Here is a 27,999-nt window from a genome sequence, read left to right as displayed (position 1 = left end):
GGTCATTACACTGTATAGAACAGAAAGCGACTGGGGATTACAGGCCATTGGAAGCTCTGTGCAGACTTCTGTTTTAGGACAAGCAGTAAGGCAGATGGGAGGATTTTTAGGAGCTCAGTCATCACCACCACATAGGTTTAGCAGGGCACGCTGATAGTCTCCTTTTGTGTCTTGCTGTAAGAAAAAAAAAAAGGAAGAAGCTGAATATCAAGAATTAATTATGTGTTTAAAGACAATTTCATATTTCATCATGAAATTACTCCTACATGTTACTATTCATTCTTTATCTTAAAGGGAATAGAAAACAGTGGACTCCAGTTTTGTAAACATAAAAAAGAAACTACTCACCTACACCTATTCCCCACAGCTGCCTTAGTGACTGCTCCTGATCCCTGCTTTGTCTGACATGTCCACTCAGCCAATCACAGGCTATAGGGGAGACCAGCCTCTGCTAGTGATTGGCTGAGCAGGCAAGGACACCATATCAGAGGAAGAAGCAGAGAGTATAAAAGGGGTGGGAGTCAGCAGCTGTGGGGGAATAGGGGCAGGTGAAGCACCCAAAGTCCACTATAAAACATTTCCTATCCCTAGAATACTTCCTTAAATCATCATAAAGCCTGTCTTGGTACCCAGTTTTAATAAATCTGATCCTTGTCAAAGGGGAGATCAAAAGTTGTATACTAGGATCTTAACTAGTGTTGCTCGCGAATATTCGCAATTCGAATATTATTCGCGAATATCGCATATTCGTGAATTTCGCGAATATAGCGCTATATATTCGTAATTACGAATATTCGTTTTTGTTTTTTTTCTTCACAGTACACATCACAGTGATCACCCCTCTCTGCTTCCAGCTTGTGTGGTGTAAAGAAGGCTCTAATACTACTGTGTGAGACTGGCGTGCGGAAATTCGCATATGCGAAAATTAGCATATGCTAATTTCCGCGTATGCTAATTTTGTATATGTTAATTTTCACATATGTTAATTTTCACATACGCAAATTTTCGCATATGTGAAAATAAAACGAGAATATAACAAATATGCGAATATATGACGAATATTTGTCCATATATTCGCGAATTCGAATATGGCCTATGCCGCTCAACACTAATCTTAACCAACTCCATTTATTTTTTTTGCTCTATGCCTCTAGCCATGTTAGTTACAGGTCTAATGTGGTACACAAGGGACCTGCACATAAATCCAGCAGATTCAACCATGATGTGTGTACTAGTCGTATGAAAAACTGATAACTTTTAAGGTTCCCATTAATAACAGTGTAAACATTCCATTAAAAAAGACAAAAATCAAAACCTAAAAAAAATTTAAATATAACTTGGCTACATAGATATCTTGCCACACCCTCGAAACAAAAACCTGTAGAATTGAATGATATTAGATGACAGATCAGCAGATGCATCATCACACTTACGCCAATGAAGTAAGACAGAGATTTGCCATATTTCTTCTTGAATTCTGCTCTAATTTTCAGCATGTCCACTTCACTTCGAGAAACCATATTCCGGATCAACACTTTATCCTTTGTTCCTTTGCCCTGATTTAAAAGAGCATCAATCAATGAATAAATATATATAAATAAAATGATTTAGTGATAAATATTGAAAACACTGCATTGATCACTTGTTTTATTTTTATTTTTTTGGCAAACCCTTTCTCATCTTTAACTTGTATTCAAGCTCTATCTAGTGGAGAAACTGGTTAACTAAAGAATTCATAGGTCTCGTTCACATTGCCGCCAGACTCCGCTATTCAGAGTTCTGTCAGCAATCCGGCCAGAAGGACGGGAGTGTAGTGGAGAAAAAAAAATAGTGTAAGCACTATTTTTTTCTCCGTTAAATTCCTGTAAAATTACCGGATCACTGACAGGCCCCATGCAAGTGGATGGGGTCCGTCAGGACCCAATAGTAGCCGTTTGCATCCGACTCGCTTTAGGGTCCGATCTGCTCCCCCAAAAAAAGGGGGATAAGATGTCTGATCGCTGGGGGCCCCTGCGATCTCTCCCGCAACAACCCCGTATATCAGCAGCACGGAGCTATGTTTGCTGTAAAATTACCGGATCACTGACAGGCCCCATGCAAGTGGATGGGGTCCGTCGGGACCCAATAATAGCCCTTTACATCCGACTCGTTTTAGGCTCCGATCTGCTCCCCCCAAAAAAAGAGGGATAAGATGTCTGATCGCTGGGGCCCCCTGCGATCTCTCCCGCAGCAACCCTGTATATCAGCAGCACGGAGCTATGTTTGCTCTGTGGCTTATGACAGGTGATACAGGGGCCAGGGTATCGTGACGCCTCATGATGTCACACCCCGCCCCCTCAATGCAAGTCTATGGGAAGGGGCATGGTGGCTGTCATGCCCCCTCCCATAGGCTTGCATTGAGGGGGTGGGGCAGTGACATCACGATACCCCCGCCCTTGTATTGCCTGTCATCAGCCACGAAGCAAACATAGCTCCGTGCTGCTGATATACGGCAGTACTGCAGGAGAGATTGCGGGGGTCCCCAGCAGCGAAACCCCGTGATCAGACATCTTATCCCCTATCTTTTGGACAGGGGATAAGATGTCTAGGGGTGGAGTACCCCTTTAACGGGTTGGATGCGAACGGCAATTATATGAGAAAAAAAGACCTCAGTTATATCACCAGTATGTAAACATTGTCAGGAATAACAGTAACAGATCCTGAAAACGCCTTGCAGCCATTTCATATACAGTATAGACAGCAGAAGGGATCATAGATGTCACTGGAGGATTAACGTAGGATTAGATGGAAATAATCATGGCACCACAGCACCTATAGATTGCTGCATTGTAAAGAAAACAACATAATGCTCTATAGCAGTGGTCTTCAACCTGCGGACCTCCAGATGTTGCAAAACTACAACTCCCAGCATGCCCGGACAGCCAACGGCTGTCCGGGCATGCTGGGAATTGTAGTTTTGCAACATCTGGAGGTCTGCAGGTTGAAGACCACTGCTCTATAGGGTGATGGATCCTTACAATAAAAACTGTCTTTACAATCACTTGTTCCTGCCTGGTATTTATTAGCCCCCGCCACAAGCTATTCTATATACATGCTCTACAGCATTTGGTATTGACATATATTAAAATGTTCAATGTCTGTCGTTTGTCATGGAAAAAAAATCATAAATATTTTACCTTCATGGAGTCGTACAATCTTTCAGCAAAATAGAGTGGTTTGTTCTGAATACATTGAACTGAAATGGGAACACAGTAAGACATATGTTAAATAGTGCTGGATAAAGCTGACATGTCAGGAAAAGGTTAAGACATGCAATGGAACACGATTTTAGGTATCTGCTTTTATAAAGATGTATGTGATCAAGAAAGTAAAGTAGATTTGTTAAGCCTCAGCAATACAACTCATGGCGAAAGAATATTATATGTCGGGTTTCTGTCATACACAATACAGATGGTTGTAAACTACAGGTAATGCTATACAGGGCCTGTCCTTAATATTCCTAGGCCCAACACAAAAAATGTGATAATTATACAGTCAGCAGGTGTGAATGTTGTACATGGAGGGGCATGTCTTCCTAGTACACACCCCCTCTAAATTTATATACAGTCATGGCCGTAAATGTTGGCACCCCTGAAATCTTTCTAGAAAATGAAGTATTTCTCACAAAGGATTGCAGTAAGGTTGGGTTCCCATTACGTTTTCCCCCAGAAAAAAGCAAATTGGACATAATGTCACACCAAACTCCAAAAATGGGCTGGACAAAATGATTGGCACCCTTTCAAAATTGTGGGAAAATAAGATTGTTTCAAGCATGTGATGCTCCTTTAAACTCACCTGGGGAAAGTAACAGGTGTGGGCAATATAAAAATCACACCTGAAAGCAGATAAAAAGGAGAGAAGTTCACTTAGTCTTTGAATTGTGCATCTGTGTGTGCCACACTAAGCATGCACAACAGAAAGAGGAGAAGAGAACTGTCTGCGGACTTGGGAACCAAAATTGTGGGAAAATATCAACAATCTCAAGGTTACAAGTCCATCCAGAGATCTAGATTTGCCTTTGTCCACAGTGCGCAACATTATCAAGAAGTTTGCAACCCATGGCACTGTAGCTAATCTTCCTGGGCGTGGACGGAAGAGAAAAATTTATGAAGGGTGTCAAAATGCAGGATAGTCCAGATGGTGGATAAGCAGCCCCAAACAAGTTCCAAAGATATTCAAGCTGTGCTGCAGGCTCAGGGAGCATCAGTGTCAGCGCAAACTATCCATTGACATTTAAATTAAATTAAATGCTATGGCAGGAGACCTAGGAGGACCCCAATGCTGACACAGAGACATAAAAAAGCAAGACTACATTTTGCCAAAATGAAGTAAGCTAAAATCCTTCTGGGAAAACGTCTTGTGGACAGATGAGACCAAGGTAGAGCTTTTTGGTAAATTCCGAAAATGGAATGAGGGCTACAAAGAAAAGAACACAGTACCTACAGTGAAATATGGTGGAGGCTCAATGATGTTTTGGGGTTGTTTTGCTGCCTCTGGCACTGGGTGCCTTGAATGTGTGCAAGGCATCATGAAATCTGAGGATTACCAACAGATTTTGGGTCCCACTGTACAGCCCAGTGTCAGAAAGCTGGGTTTGCGTCTGAGATCTTGGGTTTTCCAGCAGGACAATAACCGCCCAACAAATGTCAAAAAGCACCCAGAAATGGATGGCAACAAAGTGCTGGAGAGTTCTGAAGTGGCCAGCAATGAGTCCAGATCTAAATCCCATTGACACCTGTGGAGAGATCTTAAAATTGCTGTTGGGAAAAGGCGCCCTTCCAATAAGAGACATGGAAGGGTGGTCCAACATTCCGGCTGAGAGGTGTAAGAAGCTTATTAATGGTTATAGGAAGCGACTGATTTCAGTTATTTTTTCCAAAGGGTGTGCAACCAAATATTAAGTTAAGGGTGCCAATAATTTTGTCCAGCCCATTTTTGGAGTTTGGTGTGACATTATGTCCTTTTTTACCTCCCTTTTTTTGTTTAGTTCCAATACACACAAAAGGAATAAACATGTGTATAGCAAAACATGTGTTACTGCAATCCTTTTCTGTGAGAAATACTTCATTTTCTTGAAAAATATTAGTGGTGTCAACATTTACAACCATGACTGTATAGTCTTCATTGAGGGTGGAAGATAAGGGTTTACACACCAGCTAAAATAGTAGACAGAAGAGAAAGAGAAACCTTGGAGAACAGCTCAAACAGGCTGGAGAAAGAAAGGAGAGCAGATACAAGGCAGTCTGCAGGGGAGGGTTAGAAAAGATATGTACGAGTATAGAGGGGAAACAAGCAATAACACTTACCCAGATTGAGGAAAGCATTCTCCAGGTCACCCTTCACTTCTTTCTTAATGCTCTCTTGCATGTCATATGGACTGTAGCTCTTGTACCTCTCAAAGACTGAAATATGGAATGGAGTGCACATTTAGTAACGTAAATATCACCAGCTGAAGTGCAAGATCAGGATCTAGATAACCATTACATACGTAAACAAATAGCCTCATACCTTTCTGTAGATGTGGAATGCTTCTTTCAGTCATGATTGAAATCCATTTACTGACATCTGTTCCCTTCTTCTTAACTCCAGCCTCGTACAGTTCCTGTAGTACATGGAGTGTGGTTTTAGTTTCTCTTTTTGCTCTTTAGGCTGGGTTCACACATTGCATTTTGGTAGTATTTTAGGAAAACCAGCAGTGTGTTCAAAAAACAGAAAAAGCTGCAACTCTTTACACAATAGTTTTTTCTCATTAAATCTTTACATTATAGTGCCGGTTCCGCTACTATTTTTGGCTAAAAATACTGACCAAAATACTGTGTGTGAACCCAACCTAATACATTAGAATGTGGTAAGGAATTTACATGGAAGAGCTACATAAATAAAGCATGAAAGCTGCCGATAGATTGGATGGGCAGCTGCCAAGAACGTATCAATGGCAATTGTAATAAACTCTTTTTTAAATCTTTATATGTACTGTAAACCTGTGATATAAAACATAGTGATACATTGTAGAATTTGAACAAGGGGTTTCTATGACAATAATTGCAAAGTGTATAAAGCCTGGGCATAGTGAACGCAGTCATTTTATGCATAGACATAAGCTACTTACTCTGGCGTCCTGGTCAATCTTTTCATAGTCTACTACAGAACTCTCCTCCTGTCTTTTTCCCTGCAGGCATAAAAATGAGGATGAATAAGGACTTATCCAGTAAACGGTAAAGCAGTGGTTACTTCCGCTCTTACACAAACAGTACACAACGTCTTATATAAGAAATAAAATAAACCATTCATTATTATGTGGTCTGTTATAAAAAATAAAACGTATTGATGATATATTAATGTCATGAAACCAGTTTATGATACGAATCTCACGTTAGTTCTTAGCAGGAAATCCTAAACAGATGCAGCAGCGCTCAATGTTTGACTTTAAAGGGAAACTAACAGCGGATTCAATAGCACTAAATCCAATACACAAGGGTTATAGTGCGGATGAATCAGATGTTTATTTATTTATTTATTTTTAAATTAAATTCTCTTTAATTATTTTGTGAGAAAGCACCAAGACATAGGTAGAACTTTCAACACACTCAACAATCTACAGGAAGACTGCGGGTCAGTAGTAGTTACAACATCCACTACTGACCAACAATTGATTTCATTTCCAATAAATTATCTGTCCTATTTCCTTACCTTAGCAAGAGCGACCATTAACTTTCTGAAGTCTCCTGAAGTGTCTGACACAATGTCTTTTTCTAATTCTGTCTTGTATACTGAAGAAGAAACAATGTCATTTGTAATTTAGTTGTAAGAAGCAATTGACACAAACTACTGACGTAATCTCCCTGCTGGATAATGGATCTCCATTCATCATATATTTCCATGGGCCCTAGTATGTACAAATGAGGCCATGTTCACACAGAAAATGTCTGTGCACACACTGCCCGACAGCGGAGCGCCAGCAGGAGATGCCACTGCTTGGAAAGCGCCGTGTCATAGACAGCAATGCATTTCTGTGTGGACTCCAGAGAAAGAATAGATATTATCTTTTCTTTCTACGGACTCTGGAATCGGAAATTCTGCAGTACCCACTGATATCAATGGGACTTTGCGGAATCTCCATGCGGAATTCAGCACAGATATACCATCATGTGAACATACCCTTGCAAAGAAATTTACATATTTATGGGTGGACAAAGAAGTAAAATGGGAAGTAGCTGTAAATAAAACACATAACAATAATGGGATTTTGGTTGTAGTTCTATTGACTAACCTGGCAAGCAGTCTTTAGACAAGTGTTTCCCAGTCAGGGTGCCTCCAGCTGTACTGAAACTACAACTCTCAGCATGCCTGGACAGCCAAAGGCTGTTCAGTCATGCTGGGAGTTGTAGTTTTGGAACAGCTGGAGGCACCCTGACTGGGAAACACTGCTTTACACTAATTTGGTTGGTGGGGGTCTGACTCCCAGCACCCCTGCCGATCAGCGCTCGTACTTACAATCACTATACTACTTGTGGCAGGTGGTGACAGCACTGTTCTGTTCAGGTAAGCCAGCCTACAATGCACGGTGAGTCTAGAAGGTGGCTGTCTGCTAATATTTACACCTATACAAGCTATTTTGTGACAAGGGCCAGCTGTGTACGTTTACACCATAATACCACTAGGGGCTGCAATAACCCCACAATTGAGGGAGATACGATAAAGCAGCCCTGTGGAAAGTGATGTAAGAGCTGAGTGAATGCTGCTTATATAAGGTATGAATGGGTTCATTTGTCTTAAAGGATAAAGCTCTAAACAGATTTTACACTCATCTCACAAGTACTCACATTCTCTGTATGCTGCTTGGATTGCATGTAGTTCCGCATTGTCTCGAGAGCAAATAATTTCAATAAGAGTGTCTTCATCTGTACCAAGGCCCTGCAAGAATATATTATATAAGCCAAGTTTCCACAATGTAGTAGTCATTGCTTGATCATGAGTGTACATTACGGACAGTGGTACCTTTTTCAGAATTCTAAAGTACAGCATTGCCCTTTTAAAACAAAAGGGGCTTATTCCTCATTTGGCAATGGCTGGAGACATGTACAAATTTCTCTTCCACTCTTGTAACTAACTATATATCTACACCCAATGGTGATATATACAGCACAGATACTGTCAAATATCTTAGCAACATTGATTCCAGACTACGTGTGGCAGATTCATACTTGCTGGCGAGCATCAGTACAAGAAACCCTCGCTCTGCAGATCAAACTGCAGAGTTTGCAAAGGGTATTAACAGGGCTGGTGCAAGGATTTTTGCCACCCTAGGTAAAAGCTAATTTTGCCTCCCCCTTGACCCCGCCCATTGTCTCTGCCCTAACACTCCCCACCTTGCTACTAGGGTGACACACTGTAACAAACACCCTCCTCATGTAATTACCTTATTACTGGAGTGACACACTGTAACAAACCTTCTCCTCATGTAATCACCTTACTACTGGTTTCAAACACTAGAACAACCCCCCTTCTTATGCAGTCTTCTTACAACTGGGGTGACACATGTAACAAATTCTGGGGGGGGGGAGGTGCTGACTGTGAGTGTGTGGATTGGATGCTGACTGGCAGAGCAGCGTCCCCCCTCAAGAGGGCGCTCTGAGCGGCTGCCTATTTTGCCTATAGGCAGAGCCGACCCTGGGTATTAATCTATATGTTTCCTTTACCCTTTGGTTCCAACAACTATTCATAATGGATAAACAGAAAATGGCTGTAGGATTTATGAGTTACAACAAAAAGGCTGGAGAAAATAAGTCAAGCTTGCAAAGGTGTTGTCCAGTTTTCTCTCGTGCTCCAAAAGCATAATTTTACTGTAGGTTTACTGCCATTCAATGACACTGCTGAGGCACATGGTGCATAAAAGGTACAAATCCTCTGCTGACTCAATAACTGCAGAATTCCAACCAAACATTAAAATCAACACAAAAACTGTGCCCTGTCTGGAGCTTCATGGCATGGGTTTCCATGGCCAAACAGCTAAATGCAAGCTTTATATCACCAAGAACAATGTCAAGCGTCAGGTGGAATGGTGTAAAGCTACCACTGGACGCTGGAACAGTGGAAACATGTTCTGTAGCGTAATACTTCTCTATCTAGCAGTCTAATGGACATGTCTGGGTTTGGCAAATGCCAGGAGGATGTTACCTGCCTGACTGCATTGTGCCAGCTGTAAAGATTGGTGGAGGTAAATAATGCTATTGGGTTGTTTTTCTGTTTGTGGTCTTGCCCGTTACGTCTAGTGAAGAGAAATCTTAATGCTTGGGGAATACTCTGACCTCAACCATATTGAACATCTTTGGTATGAACTAGAACAGAGATTGCGAGCCAAGCCCTCTCATAGGTGTCAGACCTGATAAATGCTCCAACATCTTGTAAAAAGAGTAGAAGCTGTCATAACTGCAAAGGGGAACCAATTCTATATTACTGCCTTTGAATTTAGAAAAGGAAATCCTAAAAGTGCCTGTAGGTGTAATGTGAGGTGTTCCAATACCTTTTTCCATATAGTGTATAAATAAAGAAAAATAAATAAGTATCCCAATATTACAACTTGTTCTAATAAGTTTCAAAACATATTGGTAAGCAAATATGGAACTAGTTCTAATAACTTGTAGATGACTTGCCTTCATTGCGGATTTCAGTTCTGAAGCGTCATAGAGAGATGGTGTCTTTATAAGTCCAAGTAATAAAGTCTCAAGATGACCAGATAGGACACCTTTCAATGCTGATGGAAGATCCTACAGATGAAGAAAAAGAAACATTTGACCTCTAGAAAATGAAACATGTCTTGAAAGTTTATAAAAACACTGTTTATTAACTAACTGGTCTAAAAACCTGCTAATAACTGTGGATGAATAAACAGAGCAGCCACAACGCTCATGCAAGACCCCAATAAACCAGTATGTGGAGATTCTTCTCTAAAAACTAAAAAGAGCCTTGCCTGAAAGTAGATAAAAAGAAGACCCCCCTACAATAATTCAGCGGGGGAGGGAATGGCAATGTTTTATGAAACAATCCCCTTAGTTAAAGTTCAATATCCATAATTCTAAACTACACCCTATAGGCTGTACAGGCCTAGTACACTCTTGCCTATATTCCCAGATCAAACAACAGGATTAATACTACAGTGGGTGGCAAAGAATCTACAGCTAGTTTCCCTTTAAAATTAATCCTATTAGACTCTAATAAGCCATTATTTGGAGATTATTCTGTAAAAACTGAAAAGAATTAAAAATAAATGGTCAAAGTGTTTCCGAGAAAACATTTTTCAGCAATTACCTTCTTGGTTCTCCTCTGATAGGCAAATGCGATGTCCTGCCTCTGTTCATTGCTGCGGCGTGTTAAAATGTTGATGATTGTTAGTTCATCGCAACCTGAAATACATGAACGTTTTGGGAATGTGATAAATGTATGGTAAAAGGATAGATGAGCGACAATACCCAAATGACCCCCATTGTCTCTTAAAATATTCTCCACTTTAACAATAAGGAAGTGGTAGAGAACATCTTCATAAAACACTCGTCTGTTAGGAAGACAACCGGGCTTTCCCACTTATGGGTAAAATGTGTTCTGCAAGAGTCTAAACTCAAACCGTATTATGGTTACTAACTAAGGCTGGGTTCACATCACGTTTTCCCCGATACAAGAGTGCATACGGCAGGGGAGAGCTAAAACCTTGCGCTCCCGTCTGTAATTCATTTCAATGAGCCGACTGCAGTGAAACGTTCAGTCCGGTCGGCTCATCTTTGCACCGTATGCGCTTTTACAACCGGACCTCAAACCGTGGTTGACCACAGTTTTAGGTCCGGGGAAAAAGCGCATACAGCGCAAAGATGAGCCGACCGGACTGAACGTTTCACTGCGGTCGGCTCATTGAAATGAATTACATACGGAAGCGCATAGAAAGGCATACGGGAGCGCAAGGTTTTAGCTCCCCCCTGCCGTATGCGCTCCCTTATGGGAGAAAATGTGATGTGAACCCGGCCTAAGAAGGGTATGTTTACACACACCCTTCAAGCCACTACCTATTTCTCCTATTGCTTTTAGAATCTCATTTAGAAACATATTTATGTCATCTACTCTGTTCCTTCCATCATTTAAAATGACTTTTCATAATGCTGCCTGAACCAGAAGTCATCGGGGTGGTCCCTGAGGCCTTCTCCCCACCATAGTTAGGCCTCTTCTTGTTTGGTTATGGGGAAAGCAATCTATCCATGAAGGCCAATGGGGCAGGCATCCAGATGACTTGTGGTTCTGTCTGCATGAAAGTGATGATAGGTCTTCCTACATACAGTATAAAAATACAAAATACATTTGAAAATAGACTGGACATTACTGGCTTATTTGCAAGGGCGTAAAGGAAAATAACAGGTTAGCCCACAGACATCATAGGGCAAACAATAATGCATGTTATTTTTAGCTGGAGTGTCTAGTGTATGTGAATTATGCATAGTCAGAGCACTCTGCGCTCACATGTCCTGTACAAAGCAAATAAACACAATTATCCTGAGGCCTAAGAGTATTGATTGCCGCAGATACAGGAACTGCTCCTAATCGGGTTTAACAGAGTAGTCATTAAAGCTAAGCAAGGACATAGACGCCTGCAATGTACGCTCCAAGGAGGGGAGGAAAGACAAGCATTTCTTAGCCTAGAACTGCTACACACCTCTTTTATTTAGGAATGTTCCATAATGGAAAAAAAAATTGTAAAAGTAAAAAAAAACAAGAGGAAATCTGTCCTGCTTCCTCCATTCCTGAAGCTTGTTTAGATCCGCTCAGGTTATTCCTGGCACAGGACCAACATTAGGGTGTAATAAGTTAGGAAGACAATTCATTTTGGATGGATCTCTCGAGGCTTTTAACAATTGCACCTGGTATCCACAGGAAAAAGGGAAATAATGTGGTGGCTACTAAGTTGAATACAAATAATGGAGGGGAAGGGAATAAAGGAAATTTCACAGGCAGAGGAGGATCAGTGATACTGAAGAATATAGGCATGTCTCCCATTGGATACAATAAGAACCCAAGCATACAACATGAAGTCAGATCACATCATGAGGAGTCGGCCTAATGCTGCCGTAATTGCCCACTGGCCCCTGGTATTGCCCATACGGCACAGGTAGGTTTAGTGTTAGGTCCCGTGCCATCTGAGAAACCTTGGCATTGGTGTGCGGGCTCTGGTGTGTCCTTCATATAAAGGATATACTGGCGAATGTCTCAATTTTAACATCAGTATTGAGGGATAGCCAATGTCATTGTATACATCTACCACAGTAGTGCACCTAAATTTCTGTATTGTATTATTCTAATTGTTACACATCCACACCGTCTATCTGGTGTAGGATTCTATTGTGGCACTTGTAGTCCGCTGCAGGCATCCTCCATTGTATGCATTTTTATGCTGGGGATCGCCCTTAGCAATAGACCACAAGGGCAGGATCTGCTCCCCCAGTATAAATGCACAACTACATTTGGGGTTGAGCACCTCCAGCCATTTGAGACCACGTTGTTTGTTGTTGTTTACATTTTATACTTGGAGGTGTATAAACTACACATTTAATGCGCCTTGAACATCTTCCAGGCAGCATTAAGGTTCACCTATGAGGCCATGCACCTATATCAGCCAACTTAGGTGGGGCTTGTAGCCTCTCTCCCTCCTCCCATTGTATGTGTGCTCAGTCACACCGGAGGTAACTGGGAGCAAGCTGTGAGTCGGCCTAATGCTGCAATAATTGCCCACTGGCCCCTGTTTTGCTTATCACGCACAGGTAGGTTTAGTGTTAGGTCCCGTGCCATCTGAGAAACCTTGGCATTGGTGTGCGGGCTCTGGTATGTCCTTCATATAAGGATATACTGGCAAATTTCTCAATTTTAACATCAGTATTGAGGGATAGCCAATGTCATTGTATACATCTACCACAGTAGTGCACCTAAATCTCTGTATTGTATCACATCATGAGGATGTTCCACTATTCTCACACATTGTAAAAGAAAAGAGAAGAAACTGGAAAATCTTGAATAATGAGTTGGAAATATGACAGGATCAGTTTTATAGAGTGGAAAAGGGGTACAAACAACATCCCTAGCTGTAAAGTTACTGCCCTGCAGCCAAGCCACTGACGTAAATAAGAACTGTGTAATACTAAAGTCCCCCTGTAGTGGCGCTGCAGAGATCCTGATCACTTGCTGCCAGATTTCATCACTAAAAAAAGCAGATGGATGAAGGTTTCAGCATTATTATAAGTGAGATGTCATGAGACCTAAATAAAGAGAAGGGAACCCCTTTAATTAAGGAAAAATTTAAATAGTTATCCTTTTATAATATTTTAGTTCCCAAACAGATTTCAAGATGTTAAATTGTTAGTGTCATTTCTAAAAACTTTTGCCATGTCCTGCAGTCAGAGGGTGTACTGAGCTGGAGCATGATGGAGCACTGCCATGCTCTTCTCCCAGCTATATCTAGACCAGTGGTCTTCAACCTGCGGACCTCCAGATGTTGCAAAACTACAACTCCCAGCATGCCCGGACAGCCAATGCTGGGAGTTGTAGTTTTGAAACATCTGGAGGTTCGCAGGTTGAAGACCACTGATCTAGATCAACCAAAACCTTTGACATGTGAAGAGTTTTTACAAATTACAGTAATTCTTTAAAATAGTGAAAAGGGTTTCGAACATGTGCCTCAGAAGGTATCCATGCTGGTAAACAATACTATTGCTTCAGAAAAAAACTGCTAGGGCTATGGTTGCCTTGTCTCCGGCTGTGTGGTAGATTGCTGAAGCACAAATCCTCTCTATGTAATGGTGATCAGGCAAAACCTAGGAGTACAAGGTACCAGATTTCTATGTCAGAGTTTTTCTTATCCTTTTTGTTTTACTAGGTAACGGTACAAACCTTTTGTCTTAATGGCAGTTTCAAGCGTTTGAGCATCTTTATCTGCATCAAAGTTTGTGGAAGGCCTCACAGTACCCAATTGTGACTGGTAGGAGCTGGATTGCTGTAGTGGATAAAGTGGGAATTAGAAGTAGAAATAGCAGATGTGCAAAGAAGATCATTACAATATTATAGGATACCGTATATACTCGAGTATAAGCCGAGTTTTTCAGCACGATTTTTTGTGCTGATAACGCCCCCCTCAGCTTATACTCGAGTGAACTCTCCGCCTGTCAATCCCTTCTCAGTGGTCTTGGACCTGCGGACCTCCAGATGTTGCAAAACTACAACTCCCAGCATGCCCGGACAGCAGTTGGCTGTCCGGGCATGCTGGGAGTTGTAGTTTTGAAACCTCTGGAGCTCCGCAGGTTGGAGACCACTGCGGCCTTCGTCATCATCCAGACCCCCCCCCCCCCTTTAGTTTTCTACTCACCTCCCCTCAGTTGGAAGGAAGGGTGAGCTGGTCCGGGCCATCTATGCTGCAGGGACTGTCCGGTGGGGAGGATTAGTCGCTCTGGGCTGTCCATTTCCACCGGGGGGGCCATCTTCTCCGCGCCTGCCCCGGACTAGTGACATTGCCTTGACGACGCACAGGGACACGCATGAACGTCCCTGTGCGTCGTTGTCAAGGCAACGTCACTAGTCCGGGGCAGGCCCGGAGCGTGGAGAAGAGGGCCCCCCGGTGGAAATGGACCGCCCGGAGCGACTAACCCTCCCCACTGGACGATCCCTGCAGCATAGATGTCCTTCAGAGATTTCAAAACTACAACTCCCAGCATGCCCGGACAGCCGATGGCTGAAGGGATTGACAGAAGGTGATGATGAAGGGGGGGAGGGATGATGACGGGGGTCTGGATGATGATGGGGGGTCTGGATGAAGACATGGGGGGATAATGTATTTCCCACCCTAGGCTTATAGTTGAGTCATTAACTTTTCCTGGGTTTTTGGGGTGAAGTTAGGGGCCTCGGCTTATATTCGGGTCGGCTTATACTCGAGTACAGTAAACCCCCCCCCCCCCCCCCCCGACCTACGATGGCCCCGACATATGATGAAATCGACATACGATGCTTTTATATGTCGGGGCCGTCGCATTAACTGCTATCCGACAGCGCAAAATGCTTAAGCTGCTGTCGGATAGCAGTTTAAGCATCCCGGACAGGTTCGCTCACCTATCCCCGCTGCTCCAGGTCCACTTCGCGATCCTCCGGCGTCTTTCGCATCTCCTCCAGGGTCCGGGCCTCGCTTTCCGACATCGTTATTACGTCACTACACACGCCGTGCCGGCGCAGCAGCGTAATAACGTCACCAGAAAGCAAGGCCCGGACCCTGCAGAAGATGTGGAAGAAGCCGGAGGATCGCGAAGAAGACACCGGAGCAGCGGGACAGCATCGGGAGCCCCTGGGACAGCATCGGGAGCGGTGGGGACCTGGTCCAGAGCGGCGGGGACAGGTGAGTACAGCTTCCTATACTTTACATTGCACGGATCCCTCAACATACGATGGATTCGACAAACGATGGGTCGTTTAGAATGAATTACCATCGTATGTTGAGGGACCACTGTATATACGGTAGGTAAAAGAGTAATATGTATTAAAAATGCCAGTCATTCACTGTTAAGTTATATATATAAATAATAATACTGAGCATGGAAGCTAAGGCTGGGTTCATATATGTCTGGCATCCGGCAGAGGTGAACTCAGCCTAGATCTTGACACAACTGATGACAAGTTGTCATCAGTTGTATGGAATCCAGCGTCCATTGTTTCTGAATGGCAGCAAGCTGCATTCTCCTGTCTGGTGCCCTCCGGCGTGGCCAACCATTCGGCGTCAAAATTGAGATGCTGGATGATTGTGAACTCTTCCATTCAAATGAATGGGATCAGTTCTAGTATCAGTTTCCCTCCGGTGCACGCCAGAGCACAACCGTGTCGGACAACCGATATATGTAAACCCAGCCTTACAGAGTTTCTTTCCACTTTCAGAATAAGGTTTTATAGTTTTTGTTAAAATGGATTTCCCAGTACTTGATCTAACTCCATGTTCCATATTAGCTTATCTCATATAACTCACGTTTCCTTCCAATTTCAGCTTGCCCAGAATTTCATGGATACAAGCCATCGCTATGGACTCTGAAACACAGAAACAAAGCCACATGAACAGTTAACAAAGAAATCTTTAAGAACAGTACAGTAAAATCACATACCATGAAGTACATTATATAGGTAACCCGAAACTCAGCTACCCTTGGAAACCATTTTATTTGTAGATATAATCGGTAGCTGATAATAAAGCTCAATGACTGCTAACACTGGCTATGTAGTTAATGTATTTAATATATAATCTAGGATTATTTTAATAGAAATCTGTTTGCTGCTTTACCTATTTTCCAATGAATGTTTACTTTGTTAAAAAAAAATAATAAAAAAAAAAAGATAATTTCCTGCATACTGTCAAAAAGCAAGTTAATATAAGGATAGTTTTTAAAGGGGTACTCTACTGAAAACATTTTTTTTTAAATCAACTGGTGCCAGAAAGTTAAACAGATTTGTGAATTATTTTTATTAAAAAATCCTTCCAGTACTTTTCAGCTGCTTTATGATCCAAATGAGGTTATTTTTGTTTTGGATTTCCTTTCTGACTGACCACAGTGCTCTCTGCTGACACCTCTGACCATGTCAGGAACTGTCCAGAGTAGGAGCAAATGCCCATAGCAAACCTCTCCTGCTCTGGATAGTTCCTAAAATGGACAGAGGTGTCAGCAGAGAGCACTGTGGTTAGGCTGGAAAGGAAATTCAAAAAGAAAAGAACTTCCTGTGGATCATACAGCAGCTGATATGTACTGAAAGGATTAAGATTTTTTTAATAGAAATAATTTACAAATCTGTTAAACTTTCTGGCACCAGTTGATTTATATTTATTTTTCCCAGTGGCGTACCCCTTTAAGTATAATAAATCCGTAGAGCTGCTTGGGGTAATAATAACTGAACAGGCCCACAGCCCAGTCACACCAGTATTAGAATAGGCTGGGTTCCCACCTCGTGGCTGCCGCATGCACATAACACTACACCCACATGGGGCCACTAATACACATGATTTTGCTGCACCCCCAGCGGGTGTGGTTTCCTCTATGTGTGGCAGCAGCAGTGTATGTTCATGGCTTTATACACTAAGGGGCTATTCACACGTACAGTATTCTGCGCAGATTTGATGCGCAAGTATTCAAGCTGTGTTCAGTTTACATTGAAATCTGCAGCAGAAAATCCTACACATCAAATCTGCACAGAATACTGTACGTGTGAATAGACCCTAAAGGAACAAAAAGATCTTGCAACAGCAGCTTGTTCATGGTTTGTTGGTTACTAGTGATGAGCAGCATTGCCCATATTCGAATTTGCGATATTTTGCGAATATATAGACGAATATTCATCCTATATTCGCGAATTTCGCATATTCGTTATATTCGCATATGCAAATATTCGCATATTTGCATATGTGAATATTCGTGTATTCGAGGATGAAAACAGTGAGGGGGTGGGCAACTTTACTATTGGTTGCTAGGGATGTTGTTGATAACCTCAAGTGAAAAGAAGGAATATGCGCATATGTGGAGAAAAGTGAATGCTTGTAATTTTGAATATATAGCAAATATATTCAAAATATTCGCAATAAAAATTCGAAATGCGAATATTCGCGCCCAACACTATTGGTTACAACCAGCTTTTTGCATACTAAAAAAAGTACAGATTTTTCGGTAACACTAGAGTGCATGTTACTCAATGGTTAAGTGTGATTCCCTCTATTTCTTGTCTGATAGTTTCCAGATGAAGCATGTGAGACAAGAATGTATGTTTATAGGAAGCTCACACCTATCATTAGGGCTGGGCGGTATGACCAAAGGTGTGTATCACTGTATTTTGTAACTTTTGGTGGTTCCAAGGTATATAACCGGTATTTCCTCCTCCCCTCCCCCCCCCAAATTAATTATCATCCCAGCGCTGCCCCCATTGGGGAACTAATCACATGTCACCCGCAAGCACTGCCCTCCTCGTCCTCCTGTTTGTTGCAGGCCGCCGGCGCTGACAACACACTGCAAAAGGTAAACAAAATAAACTCACGCATGTTCCTATGTTGGCCTTACGCTGGGGTCGGGAACGTCGGACAGCCGTCAGCCTATCACCGCAGCGATGTTCCACCTCGGCCGCTGATAGGCTGAGCCCACCGTCATGTAAGGAGCTCTGGCCGGCTTCTTACATGACAGTGCGCTCAACCTATCACCGGCCGGCGGAACATCGCTGCGGTGATAGGCTGACGGCTGTCCGACGTTCCCGTCCCCAGGAAACAAGTGGTACCGGACCAACGGGAGGTGAGTTAAAGTTTTTTTTTGTTTATTTTTTGCAGCCCAGGCATAGGGATACAGCGTACAGTACAGAGTGTCAGCGCCGGCGGCCGCAACAAACAGGAGGACGAGGAGGGAAGCGTTTGCGGGGGACATGTGAATTGTTCCGCGATGGGGACAGCGCAGCGTTGGGCTGATAATTCATCCATTCCCGAGGGGGAGGGGCCAAACCGGTATTGCGGTATGGGGAAAAATTGATATCGTACAGCACAAAAATGTCGGTATTCGGTATGAACCGGTATACCGCCCAGCCCTACGTATCATTGCCTTGTTCAATCTAAATATTAGCTCACACATTTAGAAAAATGTCTGTTGTGGATTTGGCTGCCAATTTACAATGATATATGTCACATTAGGATTTCTGGATGTTGTGGATTTCTGACAAATTTCCAAATGGATTCTAAAAAGGGCCATGTCATTGGTATTGGCATAAGCCAGTGTTTCCCAAGCATGGTGCCTCCAGCTGTTGCAAAACTACAACTCCCAGCATGCCCGGACAGCCAAAGGCTGTCCGGGCATGCTGGGAGTTGTAGTTTTGCAACAGCTGGAGACACCCTGCTTGGGAAATACTGACATAAGCATTGCCCCAAAGTTTTGCCAGACTTCAACAGACAATATTGTGGCCGGCTGCGGTAAACACGGATGTTCTACACAAGGAGAATTATTAGCATAAACCTGTGGGATAGTATCTGGCTGGTAAAATACAAGCCCCCGGCAATAGTGCTACACCCCTCCGCTGAGTAAACACAACCCACACAACATACTAGAATATATCTATGTAGTAGCAGATTCACTAGTCACAATAATGCTATTTTCATCTATGGCAAGAATAATACTGACTGGAAACTAACTAAACAAATCCTTCCACAATGCCGGTGTGTGAACGGGGTTGTGTTCAGGCATGTTAGTGACACGGGTACTGGTTGTAAATGGTGTGTGATGGTGTGTGAACATGCCTGTTAGACAGCTCGCTGCAATTTGCCACAGCGGAGTCTCTGCTTGGGTGTGGTCCAGAGCCATCGCTATAGTCCGTGCTAGTACATCCAGGCTCTTCAGTTAGCAAATGCACAGATGTGATGCAAACGTTAAAGGGGTACTCCAGTGAAAAACTTTTTTTTTTTTTTTTTTTTATAAATCAACTGGTGCCAGAAAGTTAAACAGATTTGTAAATTACTTCTATTAAAAAATCTTAATCCTTCCAGTACTTATTAGCTGCTGAATACTACAGTGGAAATTCTTTTCCGTTTGAAACACAGAGCTGTCTGCTGACATCACGAGCACAGTGCTCTCTGCTGACATCATGAGCACAGTGCTCTCTGCTGACATCTCTGTCCATTTTAGGAACTGTCCAGAGTAGGAGAAAATCCCGATAGCAAACATATGCTGCTCTGGACAGTTCTAGAGTAGGAGAAAATCCCGATAGCAAACATATGCTGCACTGGACAGTTCCTAAAATGGACAGAAATGTCAGCAGAGAGCACTGTGGTCATAATGTCAGCAGAGAGCACTGTGGTCATAATGTCAGCAGAGAGCTCTGTGTTTCAAAAAGAAAATAATTTCCACTGTAGTATTCAGAAGCTAATAAGTACTGGATGGATTAAGATTTTTTAATAGAAGTAATTTACAAATCTGTTTAACTTTCTGGCACCAGTTAATCAAAAAAAAAAAAGTTTTCCATCGGAGTACCCCTTTAAATGTAAAGTGATGAAAATGGAAAATAGAAAACTAAAATAATAGCAAAAACTAAAATAATAGCAAAAGTACTAATAATTAAAGGGGTATTTCAGCCGCCCAAAAACTGAAAGTGAAGCTGGGTTCACATCACATTTTTGCAATACATTTCCCGTATAAGTTTTAAATTTGAAAACCGTAAGGAACCGTATTGAAAACCCATTAAAAACCATATGCCAAAAGATGCATCAGGTTGTGTCCGTTTTGCATCCTGTACGTTTTTTCTGTTTTTTTCCCATACCCAAAACTGTAGCCTACCACGGTTTTTGGTCCAGGTGAAAAACCGTATATGTTTTTTTGTTCCATCTGGTTTTCACCATACGTTTTTTGACTTTGCACAGTTTTTTTCTAAAGTGAAACTTTATTCATAATGGAAAAGTTAAAAACTTATACATTTTTTCTTAAAAAACTGATGCAACCAGGCATAATTTTTTAAACCGAAAATTTTTTAATTTGTACACATTTTGATAGTTTAGTCAGGTTTTGAGGAATCCGTTTTTTATCAAAAACCTGATACGGGAACTGTATTGCAAAAACGTGGTGTGAACCCAGCCTGACTCAGGATAAAATAAAAAAGAAGTGATACTCATCAGCCCCAATCCTCGCAGCTGATTTCTGACATCTCCTGGTACCACAGGTATCTCACTGTCTACCACAGGTTCCTGTGACACATGGACCCCATAAGAACCTCATGATTAAAGGGGTTATCCATGAAAAAACTTTTAATATATATCATCTGGCTCCAGAAGGTTAAACAGATTTGGAAATTACTTCTATAAAAAAATCTTAATCATTTTAGTACTTATGAGCTGCTGAAGTTGAGTTGTTCTTTTCTTTCTAAGTGCTCTCTGATGACACATCTTGGGAACTGTCCAGAGTAGAAGCAAATCCCTATAGCAAACCTATTCTGCTCTGTGCAGTTCCTGAGACAAGCAGAGATGTCAACAGAGAGCACTGTTGCCAGACAGAAAAGAACAACTGAACTTCAGCATCTGATAATTATTGGAAGGATTAAGACTTGTTAATAGAAGTAATATACAAATCTGTTTAACTTTCTTGAGCCAGTTGATATAAAAAAAAAAAAAAGTTTTTTCCTGGAATACCCCTTTAAGTCAGTCAATGATTGGCAGAACAAGCTGTTCATCTGGGATCAATGTGTCACAGAAACTAGTGGTGAACAGTGGTGACCAGAAGAGGTCAGAATACCAGCTACGGGGGATTGGGGCTGATAAGTATCGCTTCTTTTTTATTTTATCCTGAGTCACTTTAAATTTTTTTCTGAGACTGGAATAGTCTGAGATCCCTTTAATTGTGGCAACTTCTGCTGCAATTTCAGATTTCTGTCATTGGATGGTAGGGACCCATTTCAGGTAGCAGCACTGAGCGGCTGGGATTGGAGGATGTCAGAATGGCAGCTGCAGGAGCACTGGGAATGATGAGTCTTTTTATATTTCACCCTGAGTCACTTAAAAAAAATCCTGGACTGGAGCCCACATAGTAGTGGCACTACATAGCAAAAAGCCACCAATTTGTAGATCCCTATAAAAAATGTAAAAAAAAAGTCAACACCTGACTGGGCCCCCAACCTCAGGGCCCCATAGTAGCAGCTGCAATGGCTATACCTTCTCCTCAGATGAAGAGATGTTTATCTGACGATCTTAAAGGGGTTATTCAAGATTAGAAAAACAGCTCCTCAGTTTGCATCCAGTATTACTACTTGGCTCCACTCAGGACTGGTGCAAGGATATTTGACACCCTAGGCATAAGCTCATTTTACTGCCCCCTTGACTCCTCCCACTGACACGCCCCACCTTACTACTGGGGTGACACACTGTAACAAACCTCCTCCTCGTGTAATTTCCTTACTTCTGGTGTGACACATTGTAACAAACTCCCTCCTTATGTAATCCGCTTACTACTGGGGTGACACACTGTAACAAACTCCCTCCTCATGTAATCACCTTACTACTGGGGTGAAAGCTTAACGGCTGTCAGGACCTGGAGGAATAACTCTCTTGCGGAGGGCAGAATAGCACCCCCATCAAGGGGGCGCTCTAGGCAGCTGCCTATTTTGCCAATAGGTGGAGCCCTCCCTGGCTGCAATACCACACACTAACTGAGGACAAAGAGGTGCTGTTTTTTGGATGAAATCAGTTTTATTTTTTACCGGATAACGCATTTAAAATCACTTTTTGTTAGGGAGAAAAAACACCATACAAAGTCCTATTGGCTGCCATGAAGTTTATTTCCTCCTGGTATCTGCCATTTCAGGTTGGGGCTGACTGTCATGTTCTCTAATGGAACTTAAAGGGGTACTCCACTAGAAAACATTTTTGTTAATCGACTGGTGCCAGGAAGTTATACAGATGTGTAAATTACTTTTACATTAAGAATTTGTTTTTACTACTTCCAGTACTTATCAGCCGCTGTATACTACAGAGGAAGTTCTTTTCTTTTTGAATTTCCTTTCTTCCTGACCACAGTGCTCTCTGCTGACACCTCTGTCCATGTCAGGAACTGTCCAGAATAGGAGCAAATCCCCATAGCAAACATCCTACTCTGGACAGTTCCTGACATGAACAGAGGTGTCAGCAGAGAGCACTGTGGTCAGGAAGAAAGGAAATTCAAAAAGAAAAGAACTTCCTCTGTAGTATACAGCAGCTGATAAGTACTGGAAGGAATAAGATATTTTAATAGAAATAATTTACAAATCTGTTTAACTTTCTGACACCAGTTGATTAGAAAAAAACTAAATGTTTTCCAGTGGAGTACCCCTTTAAGCAGAAGCAGAGTTTATTTTCTATTTCCATTGTATGTTGGTGCTTTTTGTCTATAGCTTCAGTGCTGCTCTGGTTTAACTAACCTAAGCCACAGCCTTGTGCATTAATACGAGACGTCTCTGTGAGATACCAAGGCGGCTCATGACTCTGCAGTCTGCAGAGCGTCTCTCCCCAGCAGACTACATAGGAGGGTCCCACAGCTTCAGTAATGCAGAGCGATTTGTTGGTAAAATCCACCCACTCCAGAGAAGTCAGAGCCTGCATCAGGCATGGTGCCAGTTTTTACTCCACCCAAATCATAAATTGCTCTGCCACACCTATCCTCCAAATCCACAGAGCCTTCTCTCATTCTGCAGGGCCTGGCAACGTCAGCCAGCTGTACGCTTCTGACAAATGAACATTTCTAGATATGTATACAGTGAACATAAGAGAATATACACCTTCTACTTCTGACATGATCAGCAGTGGGTGGACGATGGGTTACTTCTTGTAGACATGAGACTTTGCAGGCTGAAGAACTTTACAAGATCTCTTCTAAGCCAGCATGGGGCATCTATGTACAGTGATCCCTCAACTTACAATGGCCTCAACATACAATAGTCTTTTCTGGACCATTTTAAGTTGAAACCAGACTCAACATACAATGTTATGGACAGTCCAGATCTGTGAAACGTGTCAATGAACTGACCAATCAGAATGGTCATTCACTGGTAAAACTCCTGTATTACTGAAGCGTATGCACTGACTGGTGTCTGGTAGTGCCCCCTACAGTACAGGGTGGTACTACATGTTCTGTACTACTCTTTGGACAAGGGTTATCTGCTCCTTGGGACACCAGGTGAGGGCGACTCCGTGTTACTTTTTTTTAGGACATCGCGTGTATTGCACAGGACCCCGAAGAAGCTCCTGTCCTGTACATAGACCAGTGCTTCCCAAGCAGGGTGCCCCCAGCTGTTGCAAAACTACAACTCCCAGCATGCCCGGACAGCCTTTGGCTGTCCGGGCATGCTGGGAGTTGTAGTTTTGCAACAGCTGGAGGCTCCCTGCTTGGGAAATACTGACATAGAGAGTGATTTACAGCTCCCAGAAGATCTTTCTTACTTTTATATGTAAGGACTTGCTATGTCTTTATTAGTTATCTACTTATTTTTCTTTAATCCTCGCTTTTTCCTATTTTTGGATGACATTTTGGTGCCTTTAGAACCAATTACCAGGTTTCCATAGAGATCTGGTCTCAACATACAATGGATTCAACATACAATGGTCTTCCTGGAACCAATTAATATTGTAACTTGAGGGACCACTGTATATACAAATTGCCAGCAGGGTACCTCTGGATGGTATGCCAGTTTGCAGAGCTGGTAAAGGGCTTTTTGTTTTACATTATTGAACCTACAATGCAGCCACTATGGTGCCAAAACAATACAAAACCTACAAGGACACCTCTCATGTATCAGAACAACTTTATTATGTACCAAACAATGCAAAAAAAAAACCCAGAAAACAGCCCACCCTTAAAATGACCCACCCTTTAAGGGTGGGTTCACACTACGCAATTCCTGCGGTATTCTGTGGGCAAAATTACGCTAGCGGAATTACACGCGGTGAACTATTACATCAGTGTGAATAGGTTTCCGCGAGACCCGTCCACACTGAGCAATTTCAGCGGCGCTGAAATTGTTCTGCACAGAGAATGACCCCCTCCAGTGTTTGTCTTGGTGTTCCTCTTATGGGACATCTTTTAGCTTGTTTTTTAGTATGTGATGGTAACTATTTCATAAAATTGATATGTCTATAGCATCACTGATTTCTATTTACTCTTTTTGGGTGCGCAGTACATTACAGTGGTAGCCCCTTTTTTCTTGTTTGGTATACATGTCCTTCGCCCGCTGTGTGCACCCCAGCTGTCATTTACATTTAGCTGAGCCCCCCCACACCTATAGCTGCACAGAGAATGAACATATTCATTCTTTGTGCGGAATTCCGTGAGCACTGCATAGCCGTCAATGGTGAGGGCGCAGTGCTGCGGGGTCCTACCGACGACGGCTGCCAGACTGAATCTCCGCTCGCTGAATTCCACGAGTGGAGATTCAGTGTTCGTTCCATAGTGTGAACGCACCCTAAAATACCTAACGAAGCGCCAGGTGTGCGCGAAGTAGCTACAGCCGTCCTCTCCCATCCTCCCTCTCCCCATCACGCGATCGTGTTTTTGATGGAAATAAAGTATTGAAGATTTTACGCAGCAAAACTGGTCAGTTGCCGCTCCTTCCTATTCTTATTTGTTCGTTGCACCCTAAAATACACTAACCCCAAAAGACAAAAAATGGGAAGCACCGGGACATAATAGAACCCCTACATCACCTCATACACAATAATCATATCAAATGTCGAAAAAACAACAACAAGGCATGTTAGAGTATATAGTGTCAATAGTTCTCACCGGGCTGTGTCATGATGGAGGTATCCGATGCGCCCCACTGACACCCCGAGATTGTTTTTCAATATAAAAATGGAGAGATCTACCTATACTTCGGAAGTCTCCCATAAGGTCTACAGAATTTGGAATTCAGGCACCATGTTCTTAGAAGAAGGTACAAGGACAAAGACAAACCAAGAAAACAGTGACGGGTGGAAAGTCTTCCTGGATAATGTTCTGCCCCATGTGGTCTCCAAACTGTGGCCTTCCAGATGGCATCATCGCTGTTTATGCAGGGTGTAGTCCAGCGGTCTCCAAACTGTGGACCTCTAGATGTTGCAAAACGACAACTCCCAGCATGCCCGGACAGCCGTTGGCTGTCCGGGCATGCTGGGAGTTGTCGTTTTGCAACATCTGGAGGTCCATAGTGTGGCGACCACTGCATTAGTTTAACATATAATACATGGTGGTCTTCATCTTGTGCAAACATTTTATTTGCTCCCTATATAACTAAGATCCTCAGCCATGCCCCCCACCAGCTACGCCCAAGTTCTCAGCACCACTATTCTAGATCCTGATACAATTAATGTCTCCAGTAATGATCAATGTGCTGGTATGTAATGCGGAGTCCTGTACAAAGTGCATGGTACAGGCGGAAACAACCTCACAGCCAGGTATGGGCCGCGCCTGCAGGCTATACCCATAGGATCACACATAAATAAATGAATGAACATGGTACCTGGGTGGGGGAAACCCACAGTGCCAATCCCTAATCCTGTAAGCGCTAGCTGATTCACCAGCCCCACACCCCATGCGCAGTCTTCTTCCCATTCAGTTAATGCCCAGGTTTATGTACATTAGCAGATTATGGCCATATGAGGAGCATACAGTGAGACCACCATAGACATGTGCAGTCTGCAGATGGGGGTCCTAGGATATATATATATATATATATATATAGTGTTTGGAGGCCGACAATAGTTGTTATGGATAATATTAATATGTTATGGACCCCTATGAGAAATCCAATACAGAATAGGCTGATAACAGGAAACAATAGCGCAGTAGATGGCCACAAGTGATGATAGGTAAAGGACCACAGCACAAGGAGCAACTACTCCATCCCTGTGGTGACTTGCTGAGATTTGTAGTGTCTGCTCAGGTAAAGTTATTAAGATATATATGTATCTACAGCAGAACTTCTCTCCCTCCATATGTCCTGGACTATCACTCCCATCATGTCCCGGCCATTGTACATGTGTGTGTGGTGCTCGGACATTACCTGAGGCGCCTGCAGCAGGAGGAGGAGGATGAAGCGGCCGCTGTCCGGGATGGAGGAGCAGTGAGTGCGCTCTGTGTCACCCGGGCGTGGCATTTATCGGGCGGCCACGTTGTAGTGTGCCCCAGCCCTCCCGTACACCCCGTGTGCCCGCCCTCCTCACACCGCCCACACCAGCAGGGCCGCTCCGCTATGTGCCGCGCCCGGACACCTCCTGCACACCTTCTGCCCGGGAAGGTCCTCACAGAGCTCCATAATAGCGCGAATAGTCATAGGTGTATTGTGCCAACATAATGTACCACAGGACCTAGTGATGCCAGGCTTGTATAGGGCGATACAATGTGGCCGCATTGTAACATGTCTATACCTGGTCCGCAGTGTTTCCAAAACTACAACTCCCAGCTTACTGCTTGGGAAACACTGGGGACAAAACTTGTCCTTGAATAAATGGTGTGCACCGCAAGTGTGTGGCCAGAGGTCCAGTTATGGGGGCCCTCAGGATGGTCATAGAGAAGAAATGGCGTGTGCTTTACACTATTCATTCAGGGTGCCCCCTTGGTATCCACCATCCTGTGGATCAGTGTTTCCAAACCAGGGTGCCTCCAGCTGTTGCAAAACTCCCAGCATGCACGGTGTTTCCCAACCAGGAAGCCTCCTGCTGTGGCAAAACTACATCTACCAGTATGCCCAGACTGCCTTTGGCTGTCTAGGCATGCTGGGAGTTGTAGTTTTGCAACAGCTGGAGGTCCCCAGTTTGTAGACCACAGGGGCAGAACATTATCCAGGAAGACTTTACACCTGTCACTGTTCTCTTGGCTTGTCTATGTCCTCCTACCTTCATTCTATGGTGCCTGAATGCCTAATTTTGGGGACCTTATAGGAGACTTTATAAAGTATAGATAGTCAGATCTCTCCATTTTTATATTGGGAAAAAAATGAGGCTGAGGGGGCATGAATCAGGCTTATATTGTTGAAAGGACATATAATCTAATATTTAGTTAGACTGGGCTAGATTTATTTAACCCCTTAAGGACCAGGCCATTTTACACCCTAGGACCCGGCCATTTTTTGCAATTCTGACCACTGTCACTTTAAACATTAATAACTCTGGAATGCTTTTAGTTATCAATCTGATTCCCAGATTGTTTTTTCGTGACATATTCTACTTTAACATAGTGGTAAATTTGTTGGTAACTTGCATCCTTTCTTGGTGAAAAATCCCCAAATTTGATGAAAAATTAGAAAATTTAGCATTTTTCTAACTTTGAAGCTTTCTGCTTGTAAGGAAAATTGATATTCCAAAATATATATTTTTTAATTCACATATACATTATGTCCACTTTATGTATGCATCATAAAATTGACGAGTTTTTACTTTTGGAAGACACCAGAGGGCTT

The 27,999-nt window shown here is 42.8% G+C and overlaps 1 protein-coding gene across 1 annotated transcript; it reads right to left on the bottom strand.

Annotated features, from left to right (window-relative positions):
• Window position 1: 1 nt before the first annotated feature.
• Window positions 2-26,727, bottom strand: ANXA2 (annexin A2). Its single transcript, XM_056572704.1, has 13 exons — window positions 26,605-26,727; window positions 16,070-16,128; window positions 13,960-14,062; window positions 10,348-10,442; window positions 9,693-9,806; window positions 7,863-7,953; window positions 6,730-6,809; window positions 6,149-6,208; window positions 5,548-5,641; window positions 5,346-5,441; window positions 3,177-3,235; window positions 1,434-1,556; window positions 2-174 (listed from the first exon to the last, which is right to left on the bottom strand). Exons 2-13 carry the CDS (start codon window positions 16,115-16,117, stop codon window positions 115-117), a joined length of 1,023 nt encoding a protein of 340 aa, XP_056428679.1. The 5' UTR covers window positions 16,118-16,128; window positions 26,605-26,727; the 3' UTR covers window positions 2-114.
• Between the last annotated feature and the right edge of the window lie 1,272 nt (window positions 26,728-27,999).

This window comes from Hyla sarda, chromosome 4 (assembly GCF_029499605.1).
Source record: "Hyla sarda isolate aHylSar1 chromosome 4, aHylSar1.hap1, whole genome shotgun sequence".
In the NCBI taxonomy this organism is placed as follows: domain Eukaryota; kingdom Metazoa; phylum Chordata; class Amphibia; order Anura; family Hylidae; genus Hyla; species Hyla sarda.
The sequence above is the reverse complement of the archived record's forward strand: the minus strand, read 5'-3'. Positions and strand labels throughout refer to the sequence as shown.